This window comes from Heptranchias perlo, chromosome 36 (assembly GCF_035084215.1).
Source record: "Heptranchias perlo isolate sHepPer1 chromosome 36, sHepPer1.hap1, whole genome shotgun sequence".
Lineage (NCBI taxonomy): Eukaryota > Metazoa > Chordata > Chondrichthyes > Hexanchiformes > Hexanchidae > Heptranchias > Heptranchias perlo.
Window position 1 is genome coordinate 2,774,153 of NC_090360.1, and position 15,303 is coordinate 2,789,455.

The window sequence follows — 15,303 nt, forward strand, 5'->3', positions numbered from 1 at the left end:
CATTCAATTAGATCATGGCTGGTCTGTATCTTAACTCCATTTACCCCCTTGGTTCTGTAACCCTTAATCCCCTCACCCAACAAAAATCTATCAATCTCAGTTTTGAATTTTTCAATTGACCCCCAGCCTCAACAGCTTTTCTGGGGGAGAGAGTTCCAGATTTCCACTCCCCTGTGCGTGATGAAATGCTTCCTGACATCACCCCTGAACGGCCTCGCTCTTATTTTAAGGTTATGTCCCCTTGCTTTGGACTCCCCCCACCACCAGAGGAAAGAGTTTGGGCAGGATTTTAAATGGGAAAAGTGGGTGGGTTGGGGTCTGGGGGGGCACTGAAAATTGCAACAATTTCAGACCCGCCTCCAACCCACCCATTTCACGGAGGTGGGGCGAGGGGCCGGGCGAGGGGCCGGGCGAGGGGCCGGGCGACCAGCCTGCTCTCAGGAGGCGGGTCGGTCACTAAAACTTTCCAAGGAGGCTGCGGGCCTCCATTTATACAGATTATATGTTTTTAACCCCGGGGGCCGGGATTCCTGGGCCTTCTCCTTCACATCGTGTGAGAGGAGGCGAGAAGGCCCAGATCAACAGGTGAGTGCCTTTATAGCACAGTTTGTGGGCCCGGAGGAGCAGGATTGCTTCTCCCAGGCCCAACAAGCCTACCTGCAGTAACCCCCACCCCCCCAAACGATTGCGGCCCCCCAACAATCACGACCCCCACGATGACCCCCAATCCCGCCCCCCGCCCCTCGGTGACTGACATCCAATCCCCCCCCCCCGATCCCCCCCAATGACCCGTGATGACTGACCCCCCCATGACCCCCAATCCCCCCCAAATGACTGACTCCCGACGTCTGACCCCCGATGACTAACTCCCTCCGATGCCCCCATGCCTCCCCATTCCCCCCATCCCATCCATACAATCTAAGACTTACCTGTACACTGTCCAAGTGAGACCAGCCTGTCAATCAGGCCGGCCTGTCAGATGCCAAACATTAAAAATAAAGCACGTCTGGGAGACCCGTATTCCGAGTTTCCTGGTCACGATTCGATTCCCCTCCCCCGCCCCCTTCCCGGCTCCAGGCTAAAATTATGCCCTTTCTCTCTATCTTCCCTATCAAATTCTTTCATCATCTTAAACACCTCAATTAGATCACCCCTTAATCTTCTATATTCAAGGGAATACAAGCCTAGTCTATGCAACCTGTCCTCATAATTTAACCCTTTTATCCCCAGCATCATTCTTTAAGGAGATAACAGAAATGGTAGATGAGGGAAATGCAGTGGATGTAGTGTACATGGACTATAGGAAAGTCTTTGACAAGGTATCACATGGGACGTTACAAGGAAGATTAAGGGACATGGAATTCGGGGGACGAGAGCAAACTGGATTAAAAATTTGTTAGCAGGGAGAAAACAGAAACTCAGAGTTAAGGGCAGTTTCTCCGAGTGGTTGGAGGTGAGTGGTGTCCCACAGGGTTCAGTTCTGGGACCATTTCTGTTCACTGTGTACATCAATGATTTGGATACAGGGCTAGAGGAAGTGGGGTCGAAATTTGTAGAGGATACAACAATAGGAGGTATAGTTAATTCTTCAGAAGACCAAAGGAAACTGCAAAGGGATATTAATAAGGTGGGGAATGGGCTAAAAAGTGGCAGATAGAATTTAATGCCAGTAAGTGTGAGGTGATGCACTTTTGTAAAAAAAAACTAACTAACCAATTATACTGGGGGTGGAAGTATGTTCGGTCGTTTGGGAGAGCAGAGGGATTTGGGGGGACAGGTTCACAGGACAGGAAAGATATTATCAGGTTGATACGGCTGTAAAGAAAGCTAATGGAATTCTAGGTTTTATCACGAGAGGTTAGAATATGAAAACCAAGCGGTAATGATGAACCTCAATAAAACCTTAGTAAGACCTCAGTGAGAGCACTTTGTGCAGTCCTGGGCTCCACACTATTGGAAGGAGATTGAAGCTTTAGAGGGCGAATAATACAGATTGACGACGATGCTGCCCAGTATGAGGAAATACAAATATAATAACTTTGAACAACGCAGATTACAGGATGATATGAGAGAGGTGTTTCAAACTCAGGAAGGATGGGGCAGAGTAGATAGAATCAGACTGGTTCCATTAGCTGAGGGTCTAGAAGGAGGGATCTTAGATAAAAGATTAAATGCAAGATATTTAGAACAGAGGGGAGGAGAAACGTCTTCACAGAGAGTTGGGAGGCCATGGGATTCACTTCCAGGGTCAGCGGCTGAGGCAGAAACTGCGTCAAGATTCAAGAGTGGATTGGAGAGGTGGATGAAGGAAAAAGGGTTGTAGGGATATGGGAACAGGGGGGATAAATGAGATTAAGATTATTTACATCGAGTTACATCGAGTTTACAGCATAGAAACAGGCCATTCGGCCCAACTAGTCTATGCTGGAGTTTATGCTCAATATCCTCCTCCCTCTCCTACTTCATCTCACCCCTATCACTATATCCTTCTGTTCCTTTCCCCCTCATGTGTTTATCCAGCTTCCCCTTAAATCCATCTGTTATTCGCCTCAACTACTCCCTGTGATAGCGAGTTCCACATTCCCACCACTCTCTGGGTAAAAAAGTTTCTCCTGAATTCCCTATTGAATTTAGAACATAAGAACATAAGAAATAGGAGCAGGAGTCGGCCAATCGGCCCCTCGAGCCTGCTCCGCCATTCAATAAGATCATGGCTGATCTGATCCTAACCTCAAATCTAAATTTATGTCCAATTTCCTGCCCGCTCCCCGTAACCCCTAATTCCCTTTACTTCTCGGAAACTGTCTATTTCTGTTTTAAATTTATTTAATGATGTAGCTTCCACAGCTTCCTGGGGCAGCAAATTCCACAGACCTCTGAGTGAAGATGTTTCTCCTCATCTCAGTTTTGAAAGAGCAGCCCCTTATTCTAAGATTATGCCCCCTAGTTCCAGTTTCACCCATCCTTGGGAACATCCTTACCGCATCCACCCAATCAAGCCCCTTCACAATCTTATATGTTTCAATAAGATCGCCTCTCATTCTTCTGAACTCCAATGAGTAGAGTCCCAATCCACTCAACCTCTCCTCATATGTCCGCCCCCTCATCCCCGGGATTAACCGAGTGAACCTTCTTTGTACTGCCTCGAGAGCAAGTATGTCTTTTCTTAAGTATGGAGACCAAAACTGTATGCAGTATTCCAGGTGCGGTCTCACCAATACCTTATATAACTGCAGCAATACCTCCCTGTTTTTATATTCTATCCCCCTAGCAATAAAAGCCAACATTCCATTGGCCTTCTTGATCACCTGCTGCACCTGCATACTAACCTTTTGATTTTCTTGCACTCGGACCCCCAGATCCCTTTGTACTGCAGTACTTTCCAGTTTCTCGCCATTAAGATAATAACTTGCTCTCTGATTTTTCCTGTCAAAGTGCATAACCTCACATTTTCCAATATTGTATTGCATCTGCCAAATCTCCGCCCACTCACCCAGCCTGTCCATATCCCCTTGTAGGTTTTTTATGTCCTCCTCACTCTCTACTATTTATTATTGACTATCTTATATTTATGACCCCTAGTTCTGGTCTCCCCCACAAGTATAAACATTTTCTCTACATTTATCATATCGAACCACCTTCATAATTTTAAAGACCTCTATTAGGTCACCTCTGAGCCTTCTCTTTTCTAGAGAAAAGAGTCCCAGCCTGTTCAGTCTTTCCTGATAAGTTTATCCTCTCAGTTCTGGTATCATCCTTGTGAATCCTTTTTGCACCTTCTCCAATGCCTCTATATCCTTTCTACAGTGTGGAGACCAGAACTGTGCCCAGTACTCCAAGTGTGGTCCAACCAAGGTTCTATACAAGTTTAACATAACTTCTATCCCTCTAGATATGAACCGCAGTGCTTGGTTTGCCTTTTTTATGGCCTTATTAACCTGCGTCGCTACTTTTAGTGATTTGCTCGTGTATCACCTTAATGGAATAAAGAAGTTTAACAATTCAAACCAAACTTCACCTCAGCCAATGTAAACTCAACCCGTCTTTGCAGTGATTAAAGAGACACATGCAAAAGACAAGCATATTCTGTTCAGGTTCATCGTTACAACCCCCGATCCTGCCACCGTACAAGATATAGGAGTCAAATCCCGTGAAAGGAAGATGCACAGATCACTTTGGGGGGGTGACTGATGGTTGAGAAGGTATCTGTGGCAGACCTAAATCCATAACAGTTAATATTAATGCTGACAATACACCAACACCAGCCAGGCTGTGAGTACAAAGACAGCAAATCACTGGTTACACCACGGATCGAATTGTCAGTGTAATCGAATCAAGAAAACCAGAGCTGAGAGTTTTACCTCACACCACAAAGGATTTCTTTCTCTTCTCCTTTGGCGCAGAAAACTCTTTTTACATTCACCACATATCTGATGTTGTTAAAAGTCAGAATCGGACCAGGAGATTGAAAATTGGAAATCTGCTCATTCCTGCTGTCTGTTGATGTTTCCATGTTGAGATCTGCATTCCCATTAACAGTCAAACTGACCAAAGGTGAAGTTCTTATCTTGTATTACACAGTGAAACACGTTATCACAGATTACCAGATGCATTACTGATAGTAAAGTACAATGTGCCATTGCTATGTAGCAATTTACAGGAGTCTTTTCAATAAACAGTAAGTTTCGTAATCAGCCATTAATAGTTGTGTAATGTGTCAGAATCCCTGCTTGTTATAAGCTCTTTTTCCAAATAATGTTTTAATCCCTTGACATCGCCATTATTTTGTGTGATAAGAATTAGGATGGAAATGTGAATGAATTTGAAATACTTGTTTGCTGACTGAGCTTAGGTCTGGTAATCTCCTCACAACAGATCTAAATGAGTTGATTTAAGTTAGAGTGTTGGGTGTAACAGTATGGTGTCTTTATTTATCTCAATTATTTTTTATTATACAGTTATGCAAAGTAGAATATCTGACTGCAGAAGCACTGTGCAGTTGTTAGACTGGATGATATATTTAACCATAAGACCATAAGAGATAGGAGCAGGAGTAGGCCATTCGGCCCCTCGAGCCTGCTCCGCCTTTCAATGAGATCATGGCTGATCTGATTTTTACCTCAACTCCACTTTCCCGCCCTTTCCCCATATCCTTTGACTCCCTTGCTGATCAAAAATGTGTCTAACTCAGCCTTGAATGTATTCAATGACTCAGCCTCCACAGCTTTTTGGGGTAAAGAATTCCAAAGATTCACGACCCTCTGGGAGAAGAAATTCCTCCTAATTTCCGTCTTAAATGGGTGACCTCTTATTCTGAGACTATGTCCCCTAGTTTTAGATTCCCCCATGAAGGGTAACATCCTCTCAGCATCTACCCTATCGAGTCCCCTCAGAATCTTGTATGTTTCAATGAGATCTCCTCTCATTCTTCTAAACTCCATTGAGTACAGACCCAACCTGTTCAATCTTTCCTCATAAGACAATCCTTCCATACCCGGAATCAACCTAGTGAACCTTCTCTGAACTGCCTCCAATGCAAATATGTCCTTCCTTAAATAAGGGCACCTGAACTGTACGCAGTACTCCAGGTGTGGTCTCACCAGCACCCTGTACAGTTGCAGCTTGACTTCCCTGCTTTTATACTCCATCCCCCTGGAAATAAAGGCCAATATTCCGTTTGCCTTCCGGATTACCTGCTTCACCTGTATGTTGACTTTTTGTCAGACCTCATTACAGCCTTGGTCCAAACATGGACAAAAGAGCTGAATTCCAGAGGTGAGGTGAGAGTGACTGCCCTTGACATCAAGGCAGCATTTGACCGAGTGTGGCACCAAGGAGCCCGAGTAAAATTGAAGTCAATGGGAATCAGGGGGAAAACTCTCCAGTGGCTGGAGTCATACCTAGCACATAGGAAGATGGTAGTGGTTGTTGGAGGCCAAGCATCTCAGCCCCAGGGCATTGCTGCAGGAGTTCCTCAGGGCAGTGTCCTAGTCCCAACCATCTTCAGCTGCTTCATCAATGACCTTCCCTCCATCATAAGGTCAGAAATGGGGATGTTCGCTGATGACTGCACAGTGTTCAGTTCCATTCGCAACCCCTCAGATAATGAAGCAGTCTGAGCCTGCATGCAGCAAGACCTGGACAACATCCAGGCTTGGGCTCATAAGTGGCAAGTAACATTCGCGCCAGATAAGTGCCAGGCAATGACCATCTCCAACAAGAGAGAGTCTAACCACCTCCCCTTGACATTCAACGGCATTACCATCGCCTAATCCCCCACCATCAACATCCTGGGGGTCACCATTGACCAGAAACTTAACTGGACCAGCCATATAAATACTGTGGCTACGAGAGCAGGTCAGAGGCTGGGTATTCTGCGGCGAGTGACTCACCTCCTGACTCCCCAAAGCCTTTCCACCATCTACAAGGCACAAGTCAGGAGTGTGATGGAATACTCTCCACTTGCCTGGATGAGTGCAGCTCCAACAACACTCAAGAAGCTCGACACCATCCAAGATAAAGCAGCCCGCTTGATTGGCACCCCATCCACCACCCTAAACATTCACTCCCTTCACCACCGGCGCACTGTGGCTGCAGTGTGCACCATCCACAGGATGCACTGCAGCAACTTGCCAAGGCTTCTTCGACAGCACCTCCCAAACCCGCGACCTCTACCACCTAGAAGGACAAGAGCAGCAGGCACATGGGAACAACACCACCTGCACGTTCCCCTCCAAGTCACACACCATCCCGACTTGGAAATATATCGCCGTTCCTTCATCGTCGCTGGGTCAAAATCCTGGAACTCCCTTCCTAACAGCACTGTGGGAGAACCGTCACCACACGGACTGCAGCGGTTCAAGAAGGCGGCTCACCACCACCTTCTCGAGGGCAATTAGGGATGGGCAATAAATGCCAGCCTCGCCAGCGACGCCCACATCCCGTGAACGAATAAAAAAAAACCCAGATCCCTCTGTACCGCAGCATTTTGTAGTATTTCTCCATTCAAATAATATTTTGCTTTTTTATTTTTCCTCCCAAAGTGGATGACTTCACATTTTCCCACATGATATTCCATCTGCCAATTTTTTGCCCATTCGCTTAACCTGTCAATATCCCTTTGCAGACACTTTGTGTCCTCCTCGCAACTTGCTTTTCCACCTATCTTTGTATCATCAGCAAATTTGGCCACAAGACACTCTGGGGGAAAAATTGGATAAGGGTCCATTCTGGGCGATGATGCGCTAACACCGCACGCCCGATGGACCCCAGGCAGGCAAGACGCAAGTTTGGTCCCAAGGGAGCACTTACCTGTAACCAGCTCTCATATCCGGGCCTGGCAATTCACACTTTCCACCACCAGGGGGCGCCATCTCTTAAAGGGAAGATGTTTCTTAGAAATCTCTTAAAGGTAGCCGGTACCTCTTATTTGCTGAAAATAACAGTCTACTGTCTGCATGGAGTCTGAACAGAGATCAGACATCACACACATAAAACACAGATGCAGGTCCCATCCCTATGTTTACACACTGATGAGTTATGTTAAAACACTGAATAAAGGTTGCACACTACTAAATCCCACATCACCAATCTGCCGATCTGAGTTTGTACCAGGTCTGCGAGAATGCATGCACCAAGGTTCTCTGCTGATACACCTTGGGTGCAAAAGGTGGCCAGAAGGAGGGACATCCTATAACTGCAGTGGGGACAAGAGGCCCTCCAGACATATACTCAAAAGGCAGTGGGAGGCAGCGGGGGATGAAGTCAATGCCAGGTGCACAGCATCATGAACATGGATGCAGTGCAGGAAGAAGTTCCGTGCTTTGACATGAGTGGTCAAGGTGAGTGAGGTCAACTGTCAAGTGGTGTCTCCGACCAACTGCTCCACGCACGACACCCCCATCACCCACACACCAATAAACTCTTTCCATCAGTACTCAACTCTTCCAATCAGATGCTTCCTCCCATCCTTACACATTACCACTGTTTCAAGCCGCCCATCCACAACTCACAGGCCACACACACTGGCAGCTATTCAACCATGACAGGCACATCACCTAGGCACACGCCTCGCTTTTTTGCAGGAGAAGGTGGCGCATATCAGGAGGCAGCAAGTGGCCGTGGCATTTAGCCCCTCGAGCCTGTTCCACCATTCAGTGAGATCATGGTGGATCTGTGACCTAACTCCATATACCCGTCTCAGCCCCATATCCCTTAATAACCTTGGTTCAAAGAAATCGATCAATCTCTGATTTAACATTCACAAGTGACCGAGCATCAACTGCCGTCTGCAGAAGAGCGTTCCAAATGTCTCCCACCCTTTGCGTGTAGAAGCATTTCCTAACTTCACTCCTGCACGTCCTGGCTCTAAATGTTGGGCCATGTCCCCGTGTCCTAGTACTGAAGTCTAGGAGACCTTCAAAAAACAGTTACAAATGTCCCAGCAGCCAGAGGCAATAATCCAGCCACTAACCTGTAAATCCTGCATGGTCCCTTTAAATAGCGCTGGTGGGGGGTCCTCCAGGCACTTTAAGACACGTTCAGATGGTCGGGGTTAAGACTGTGCGTTGAGTTGAGCGTTAAGTCCGAAAATGGTGTCTATCACTTTAAGTCAGCGTTGTACACTGATTGAAGCCATTTTCTCCCTAATTTACATGATTCCAGCTTTCGTTATCTGCGCCTGCGCTAACTCCTATACCAAGATGGCGTCTGGCGCACATCACGCAGGAAACGTGCGTGTGCATCCAAGACGCCATCTTGGATGTTGGAGAGGCCGTGTAGCGCCCGTTGTTTTGGCGCTACACGGCCCAATTTAGCGCCCTCTGTTCCTTCATCCAAGTCATTGATATATATTGTAAATAGTTGAGGCCCCAGCACTGAGCCCTGCGGCACCCCACTTGTTACAGATTGCCACTTTGAAAATAACTCTTTGTTTTCTGTTAGTTAGCCAATCCTCTATCCATGCCAGTATATTACCCCCAACACCACTCTTATCTTGTGCAGTAACCTTTTATGTGGCACCTTATTTATTGCCTTTTGGAAATCCAAATATACTGCATCCATTGGTTCCCCTTTATCCACCCTGCCTATTCATTAACACCCTAATATTCATTATTCACCCTGTGAGAACGTTTCCTCTCCGAGAACTGTCCAGAATCCACAGCGACATGATTCCTGAGTCTCCAATCACCGTGGACAATCTCTTACAAATTTATTTCAATGCCCTTTCGCCAGTGGCCGGCCAGGATTTGGAGAGTTGGGTGCCCACTGCCGATTTGGGGGATGAGGTGGATTTTGCAGTGAAGATTGAACAGGTTCTCTATCAATATTATATTTATGAATCTTTAGTCATATATATCTGGGGATAGAGCAGGGGAGTGGGAATAATAGCTCTTTCAAAAAGCCGGCACAGGCACGATGGGCTGAATGGCCTCCTTTTGTGATGTATGATTCTATGATTTTAATGTTATATTAACTGCCATCCCAGTCACATAATTTTTTTAAACCACAGATTTTGATTGTATTTCATTTTCAACATTAATGTACATATAATTACGGTAAATGGTTGATATCGAGTGAACTTCTATACTCACCGTGTCAGGTGAGACTTGCTGCTCAATTACCACCGTTTGACATAAAGAATCCCAGAGGCAGGAGAAATGTTCCTTCCTGAGCAATAAGTCACGTAGCCGACGTATAGAACTAGTTACAGAACAATCCTCTCTCACAGGCTAAGGACTATTTCAGAGAATTAGAGTCAAATATCCAGCCCAGGCTCGGAGGTCACATGTATTTGCACTTGATTCATTCATCATTCTTAGATTATTCGTAAATCATTCTTATGACATTCTTAAGTTATTCTTAAATCATTCTTAGTCGCTGGTTTGTCTTGTTTGAATTTTGTGGGCCAGGAGGTTTCATAGTTTCATATAAATGTTTTCAAAGCTCTGGTGGGGGAGTGGGGGGGGGGAATTGGACTCGAGACATGGTGACTTGCCAGGAAGGGGACTGAGCTGGAAACCGGGGAATTCCGACTGATCCTGACCAAAGGCCGAACCTGGAGAGCGAAGACGGGCGACAGAGGGTCCGGGGAGTGATACGGAGGCAGTTCCTCCAAAGACACATTAGCCGACTTCACAATGATTGAGAGGTCATGGCCCTCTGACCCCCTGAACCCCTCACTGGCTCTAAGTACTGTTGCCTTATTAGTGGATGAATTCCCCAATCAGAACGCCAGGATCTGTTGGCGTCAGCAACTTCAGAAATATGCAAATTAATTGGAGCATGGATTTAAACTTTATGGCCTGGAGATTTGCCCAAAATGCGCCCATCTGGCTGAGGTGAAATTGCACCCAAGTTTCTGCCAAACTTATTAACGTAAACCCGAACGTAAAATCATCCATGAATTAATGAGGGTAATCGAAAGGTAACTGGAACAGAACTAACAGGTCCTGGAAAATGTTTACACTCTTGTTCATGTTCAAATGTTAAAGTTTAAGACAGTTTTTGTACAATTGTAAAAAGGTTTACATCGTCTGGTCTTACAAATTGTTAAATTAAATGTTGTACCTTGCTTTCCTCCTTTAAGACACTCCTTAAAAACTACCTCTCCGACCTGTCCTAATATGTGAAGCACCTTGGGATGTTTTATTACGTTAAAGGCGCTATATAAATGAAAGTTGTTGTTGAACAGGGTTTATATTTTGAGAACTGCAAAAGAAGTTTAATTTTTTATATGTTTTCTATTTATCGTTGATAGTTTAAATTTCTTGTAATAAATGTATAAGGCTCCAGGACTCATGAAGATAAACAATTTGGACAATCCTGATTTAACCATGACGCCACAAAAATACCCTGCACTACCACAGAGCTCCACAATGTGGCGCCCGTGGATCACTCAGTAGCCAGGCTTAGTTTCAGTGAACTTTCAGTCACTGTGCACAAAGTACCATTTTCACTGGACCTCATTATCAGCGATTGTTTAGCATTCAGCATCTATAAAATAAAGCTTCCTATCACGGGTTCATGCTGATACACATAGGGCAGTACATCTGAACTGTTTAAATAAGAATTTGATTTCACGAGTGGTTTTCTCATGAATGAAATGGTATCTAGATTACACTATTTATTGTGTAATGTTCTGTTTATATGAATGTAAAACAAACATGAATAACCGGTGTTGATCAGTCTTGCACCTGTGACTGTAAGTAACACAGACGGCCTGTTCAGCACCAAAGAGGCAGGAAAGTGTTCATTACTGTCGCACTCTTGACGTTTGTAAGTAATATTTTTACACCCAGTGTATCTTCCTACAGTTGAAATATCCATAAGATGCAGATATACCATCAATTTTTGCATCACTGAAGTAGTTTCCATTTTGTGGCTGCGACAGTATAACTGCAGATTCATGCTCCATGTCTCACTCTGGAATGCAGTGTACGGGATCCCCTCGAGAGGCCATCTCACAGCATTTGGGATTTGTCACCACAGGGGGAGTAACTCCAGTGAGGTGCCAAGCTGGGTTAGGAGGTGCCCAGGGCAACTGTTGGAGCTTGTGGGCACTCGATCAACTGAAACAGGGGTTCTCAAAAGAGAGTGGGAGTGCCCAATTAGATAGATTCCTGAGTAACAAGGGAGTCAAAGGTTATAGGAGGTAGACGGGAAAGTAGGGTTGAGGTCACAATCAGATCAGCCATGATCTTATCAAATGGTAGAGCAGGCTCGAGGGGCCGAATGGCCTACTCCTGCTCTTAATTCGTATGTTCGTAAAACAAACAACACCTGGGAGTGGAAGTCCACAGATGTGTGTAACTTTGCAGAAACAGAGCCGCAGCTAATTTGTGAACAGCAAGCTCCCACAAACAGCAATGGGATAAATGACCAGATCATCCGTTTTAGGTGTCAGTTGAGAGATAAATATTGGGCCAGGGCACCAAGGAGAACTCTCCTGCTCTTCTTAGAAATTGTGCCATGGGATCTTTTACATTCACCCGAGAGGACAGATGGGGCCTCGGTTTAATATCTCATCTGAAAGACGGCACCTTTGACAGTGCAGCACTCCCTCAGTACTGCACCAAAGTGTCAGCCTGGATTTTGTGCTCAAGCCTCATAGATTGGGACTTGAACCCACGACCTCTGACTCAGGAGCAAGAGTGCTACCCACTGAGCCAAGCTGACAGGGAAACTGCTTGAAGGGAGTGCAGGTCTGAGAATAAGTGCTACAGCATTGTAGCCCTGTCACCAACCCTTCAAGCACAGCTCACCACTGGGAGTGCAGGGTTGGCGAATGAATCCTATCAAGTAATAATGCCCCTGGTTGTGGTAACATTGGGATATGTCCCATGCCAGAGATTTGAGCACATAATCCAGGCTGACACTCCCAGTGCAGTACTGAGGGAGTGCTGCACTGTTGGAGGTGCCGTCTTTCAGATGATACGTTAAAATGAGGTCCCATCTGCCCTCTCAGGTGGATATAAAAGATCCCATGGCACTATGTGAAAAAGAGGAGGGGAGTTCTCCCCGGTGTCCTGGCCAATATCTATCCCTCAACCAACATCACTAAAAAAGAGATTATCTGGTCACTATCATATTGCTGTTTGTGGGATCTTGCTGTGCACAAATTGGCTGCTGCGTTTCCTACATTACAACAGTGACTACAGTTCAGAAATTCTTCATTGGCTGTAAACGACTTTGGGACGTCCTGAGGTCGGGATAGGCGCTATATAAATGCAGTTTTTCCTTCCTTCCTCATAACGCTGGTGCAGTGTGGTTTGAAATATTCCTGCACACCGTTAGTTCCCAATGTGGTGGGCGCTGCTTCAGCCGGTGTTTCCCACAGGGAAGGAAGGACAATCATCCCAGTCCGTGTGTCTGGAATGGGAATGTGTTTGACAAAGGCTGAGAGGCAGAAAATGTTCGAAAATTTATAAAATTCAATAAAACAGTGAACTTAACCCTTTAGGCACCGTGCTGTTGACTATACTCCACACCTCACCAATACAGTGGAGGGAGACAAATATATTCATATCATTTTCATCAAAATTAACACAAAGTAAAACAGGCTGCAGGAGATTGAGGAAATGAGCAGCACTGCACAATATAACGGGAGTTACACTGCCAGGATATAAACACTTCGAGTGGACAATCCCGGGATTTTGGAGTGGGGAAAAGAGGGGTCAGAGAAGGGGGGACTCACCCCTCCCATTTGCCCTCCTCCCACACTGGTTTTGTCGAAGACCGATGGTAAACTTCTGGGAATTAATTCAGAAGCAAATTGTAGAGTTTTGTTTGGGACGGTAATTAATTCAATGGCAGTAAATTTGCTCTATTCAGTTTTCGAAGTCTCATAAATATGACTCCAGGGACCGTGTCAGAGATTTGATAAAACACTGCGGTTTATTATTCACAGGTTTTAATAACAGAAACCACAGATTAGGGTTTTTAAAAAATGTTTTCTCCAACTGTTTAGAATCTCTGTTAGGGGATTTTCTGTCTTCTCATTTTTCATGCTTTAAATTACTATCTCTTTATTTTGGGTTTTAGTGTTTCTTTTTTTTCTTTATAAATCATTCCGGTTTCTCCTGACTGAAACCTTCATATTAGCGGCTGTGGAGTTAATCGCTTAGCAACTGACCTGACATTGCAAGAGGCACCGCCGGGTTGGCGAGCTGCAACATTTAGTATCTGGGACAGGCGCACGGCTTCCCTCACAAGATGATTTATATAAAAAAAACAACTGAAGGCATTGGTGGGCCGAGTCTCTCTCCCTTTTTGTGAATTGAGACGACCGAACTTTAGCTCTTAAAAACTCTCGAATGCCGATGAGGAGTCTTGTGACCAGCTCTCCAAAAGTGAGAGTTCCTCCCACTATAAAAGTAATGGAATTAGACATTACTTCATTTTATTAAAGCTCGCACCCCACTTTCCTGTAGTCCATTCTCCCGGTTTCTCCCTCTCAGTCGCATCTGTTCCGGCGAGGTCACCTCCCACACCAGTGCTTCCAATATTCGTTCACACTTTACAACCTTCCGGACTCAATATTGATTTCAATAACTTCAGATCATAATCACTGTTCCCATTTTTTCAGACAGCAAGTGCTGGTAATGGTTCTGCCAGTTATACAGGGCCTTGGTGAGACCACATCTGGAGTATTGTGTGCAGTTTTGGTCTCCTTACCTAAGAAAGGATATACTTGCCATAGAGGGAGTGCAGCGAAGGTTCACCAGACTGATTCCTGGGATGGCAGGACTGTCGAATGAGGAGAGATTGGGTCGACTCGGCCTGTATTCACTCGAGTTTAGAAGATTGAGAGGGGATCTCATTGAAACATATAAAATTCTGACAGGGCTGGACAGACTGGATGCAGGGAGGATGTTTCCCCTGGCTGGGGTTTCCAGAACGAGGGGTCACAGTCTCAGGATACGGGGTCGGACAATTAGGACTGAGATGAGGAGAAATTTCTTCACTTGGAGGGTGGTGAACCTGTGGAATTCTCTACCACAGGAGGCTGTGGAGGCCAAGTCACTGAATATATTTAAGAAGGAGCTAGATAGACACATCAAGGGGTATGGGGAGAGAGCGGGAATATGGTATTGAGCTAGAGGATCAGCCATGATCATATTGAATGGTGGAGCAGGCTCGAAGGGCCAAATGGCCTACTCCTGCTCCTATTTTCTATGTTTCTATGTTGCCATTTACAGCTCCTCTAGACCCATCTTTTGTTTCTTTATTTCTCCCATTCCCACCCTCCTTGCCGTGCATCATCATCCCTTTTATCATTTAATCACTCCTGCCCTCCACCCTATCACAGACCTTCCCTTTTGTTCTTGCCTCCCCTCCTTTCCCTGGCTCTGTACTTGCTTAAAAACTGTTAGATCTCTTAACATCTTCCATCTGATGAAAGGTCATCGACCTGAAATATTAACTCTGTTTCTCTCTCTCCAGAGATGCTGCCTGACCTGCTGAGTGTTTCCAGCATTTTATTTTACTACTCTGTCACTCTATCTCTTGAAGTTTCTGTTTCCTTTTCTCTCTCAATTTCAGTCATATGAACGTAAGAAATATGAGCAGGAGTAGGCCTCGAGCCTGCTCCGCCATTCAATCAGATCATGGCTGATCTTCGACCTCAACTCCACTTTCCCGCCCGATCCCCATATCCCTTGATTCCCTCAGAGTCCAAAAATCTATCGAGCTCAGTCTTCAATATATTCAATGACTCAGCATCCACAGCCCTCTGGGGTAAAGAATTCCAAATATTTACAACCATCTGAGTGAAGAAATCCCTCCTCATCTCAGTCTTAAATG

General features: G+C 45.4%; 1 protein-coding gene across 1 annotated transcript in view; it reads right to left on the bottom strand.

Moving 5' to 3' along the window:
* The window catches only part of abcg2c (ATP-binding cassette, sub-family G (WHITE), member 2c), a 28,625-nt gene extending 21,252 nt beyond the window's left edge, over positions 1 to 7,373 (bottom strand). The window contains exons 1-2 of the mRNA XM_067972324.1: positions 7,312 to 7,373; positions 4,362 to 4,544 (exon numbers count right to left, since the gene is read on the bottom strand). Of these exons, the coding sequence (XP_067828425.1) occupies positions 4,362 to 4,544; positions 7,312 to 7,373 (245 nt within the window). The remainder of the gene's footprint in view (positions 1 to 4,361; positions 4,545 to 7,311) is intronic.
* Between the last annotated feature and the right edge of the window lie 7,930 nt (positions 7,374 to 15,303).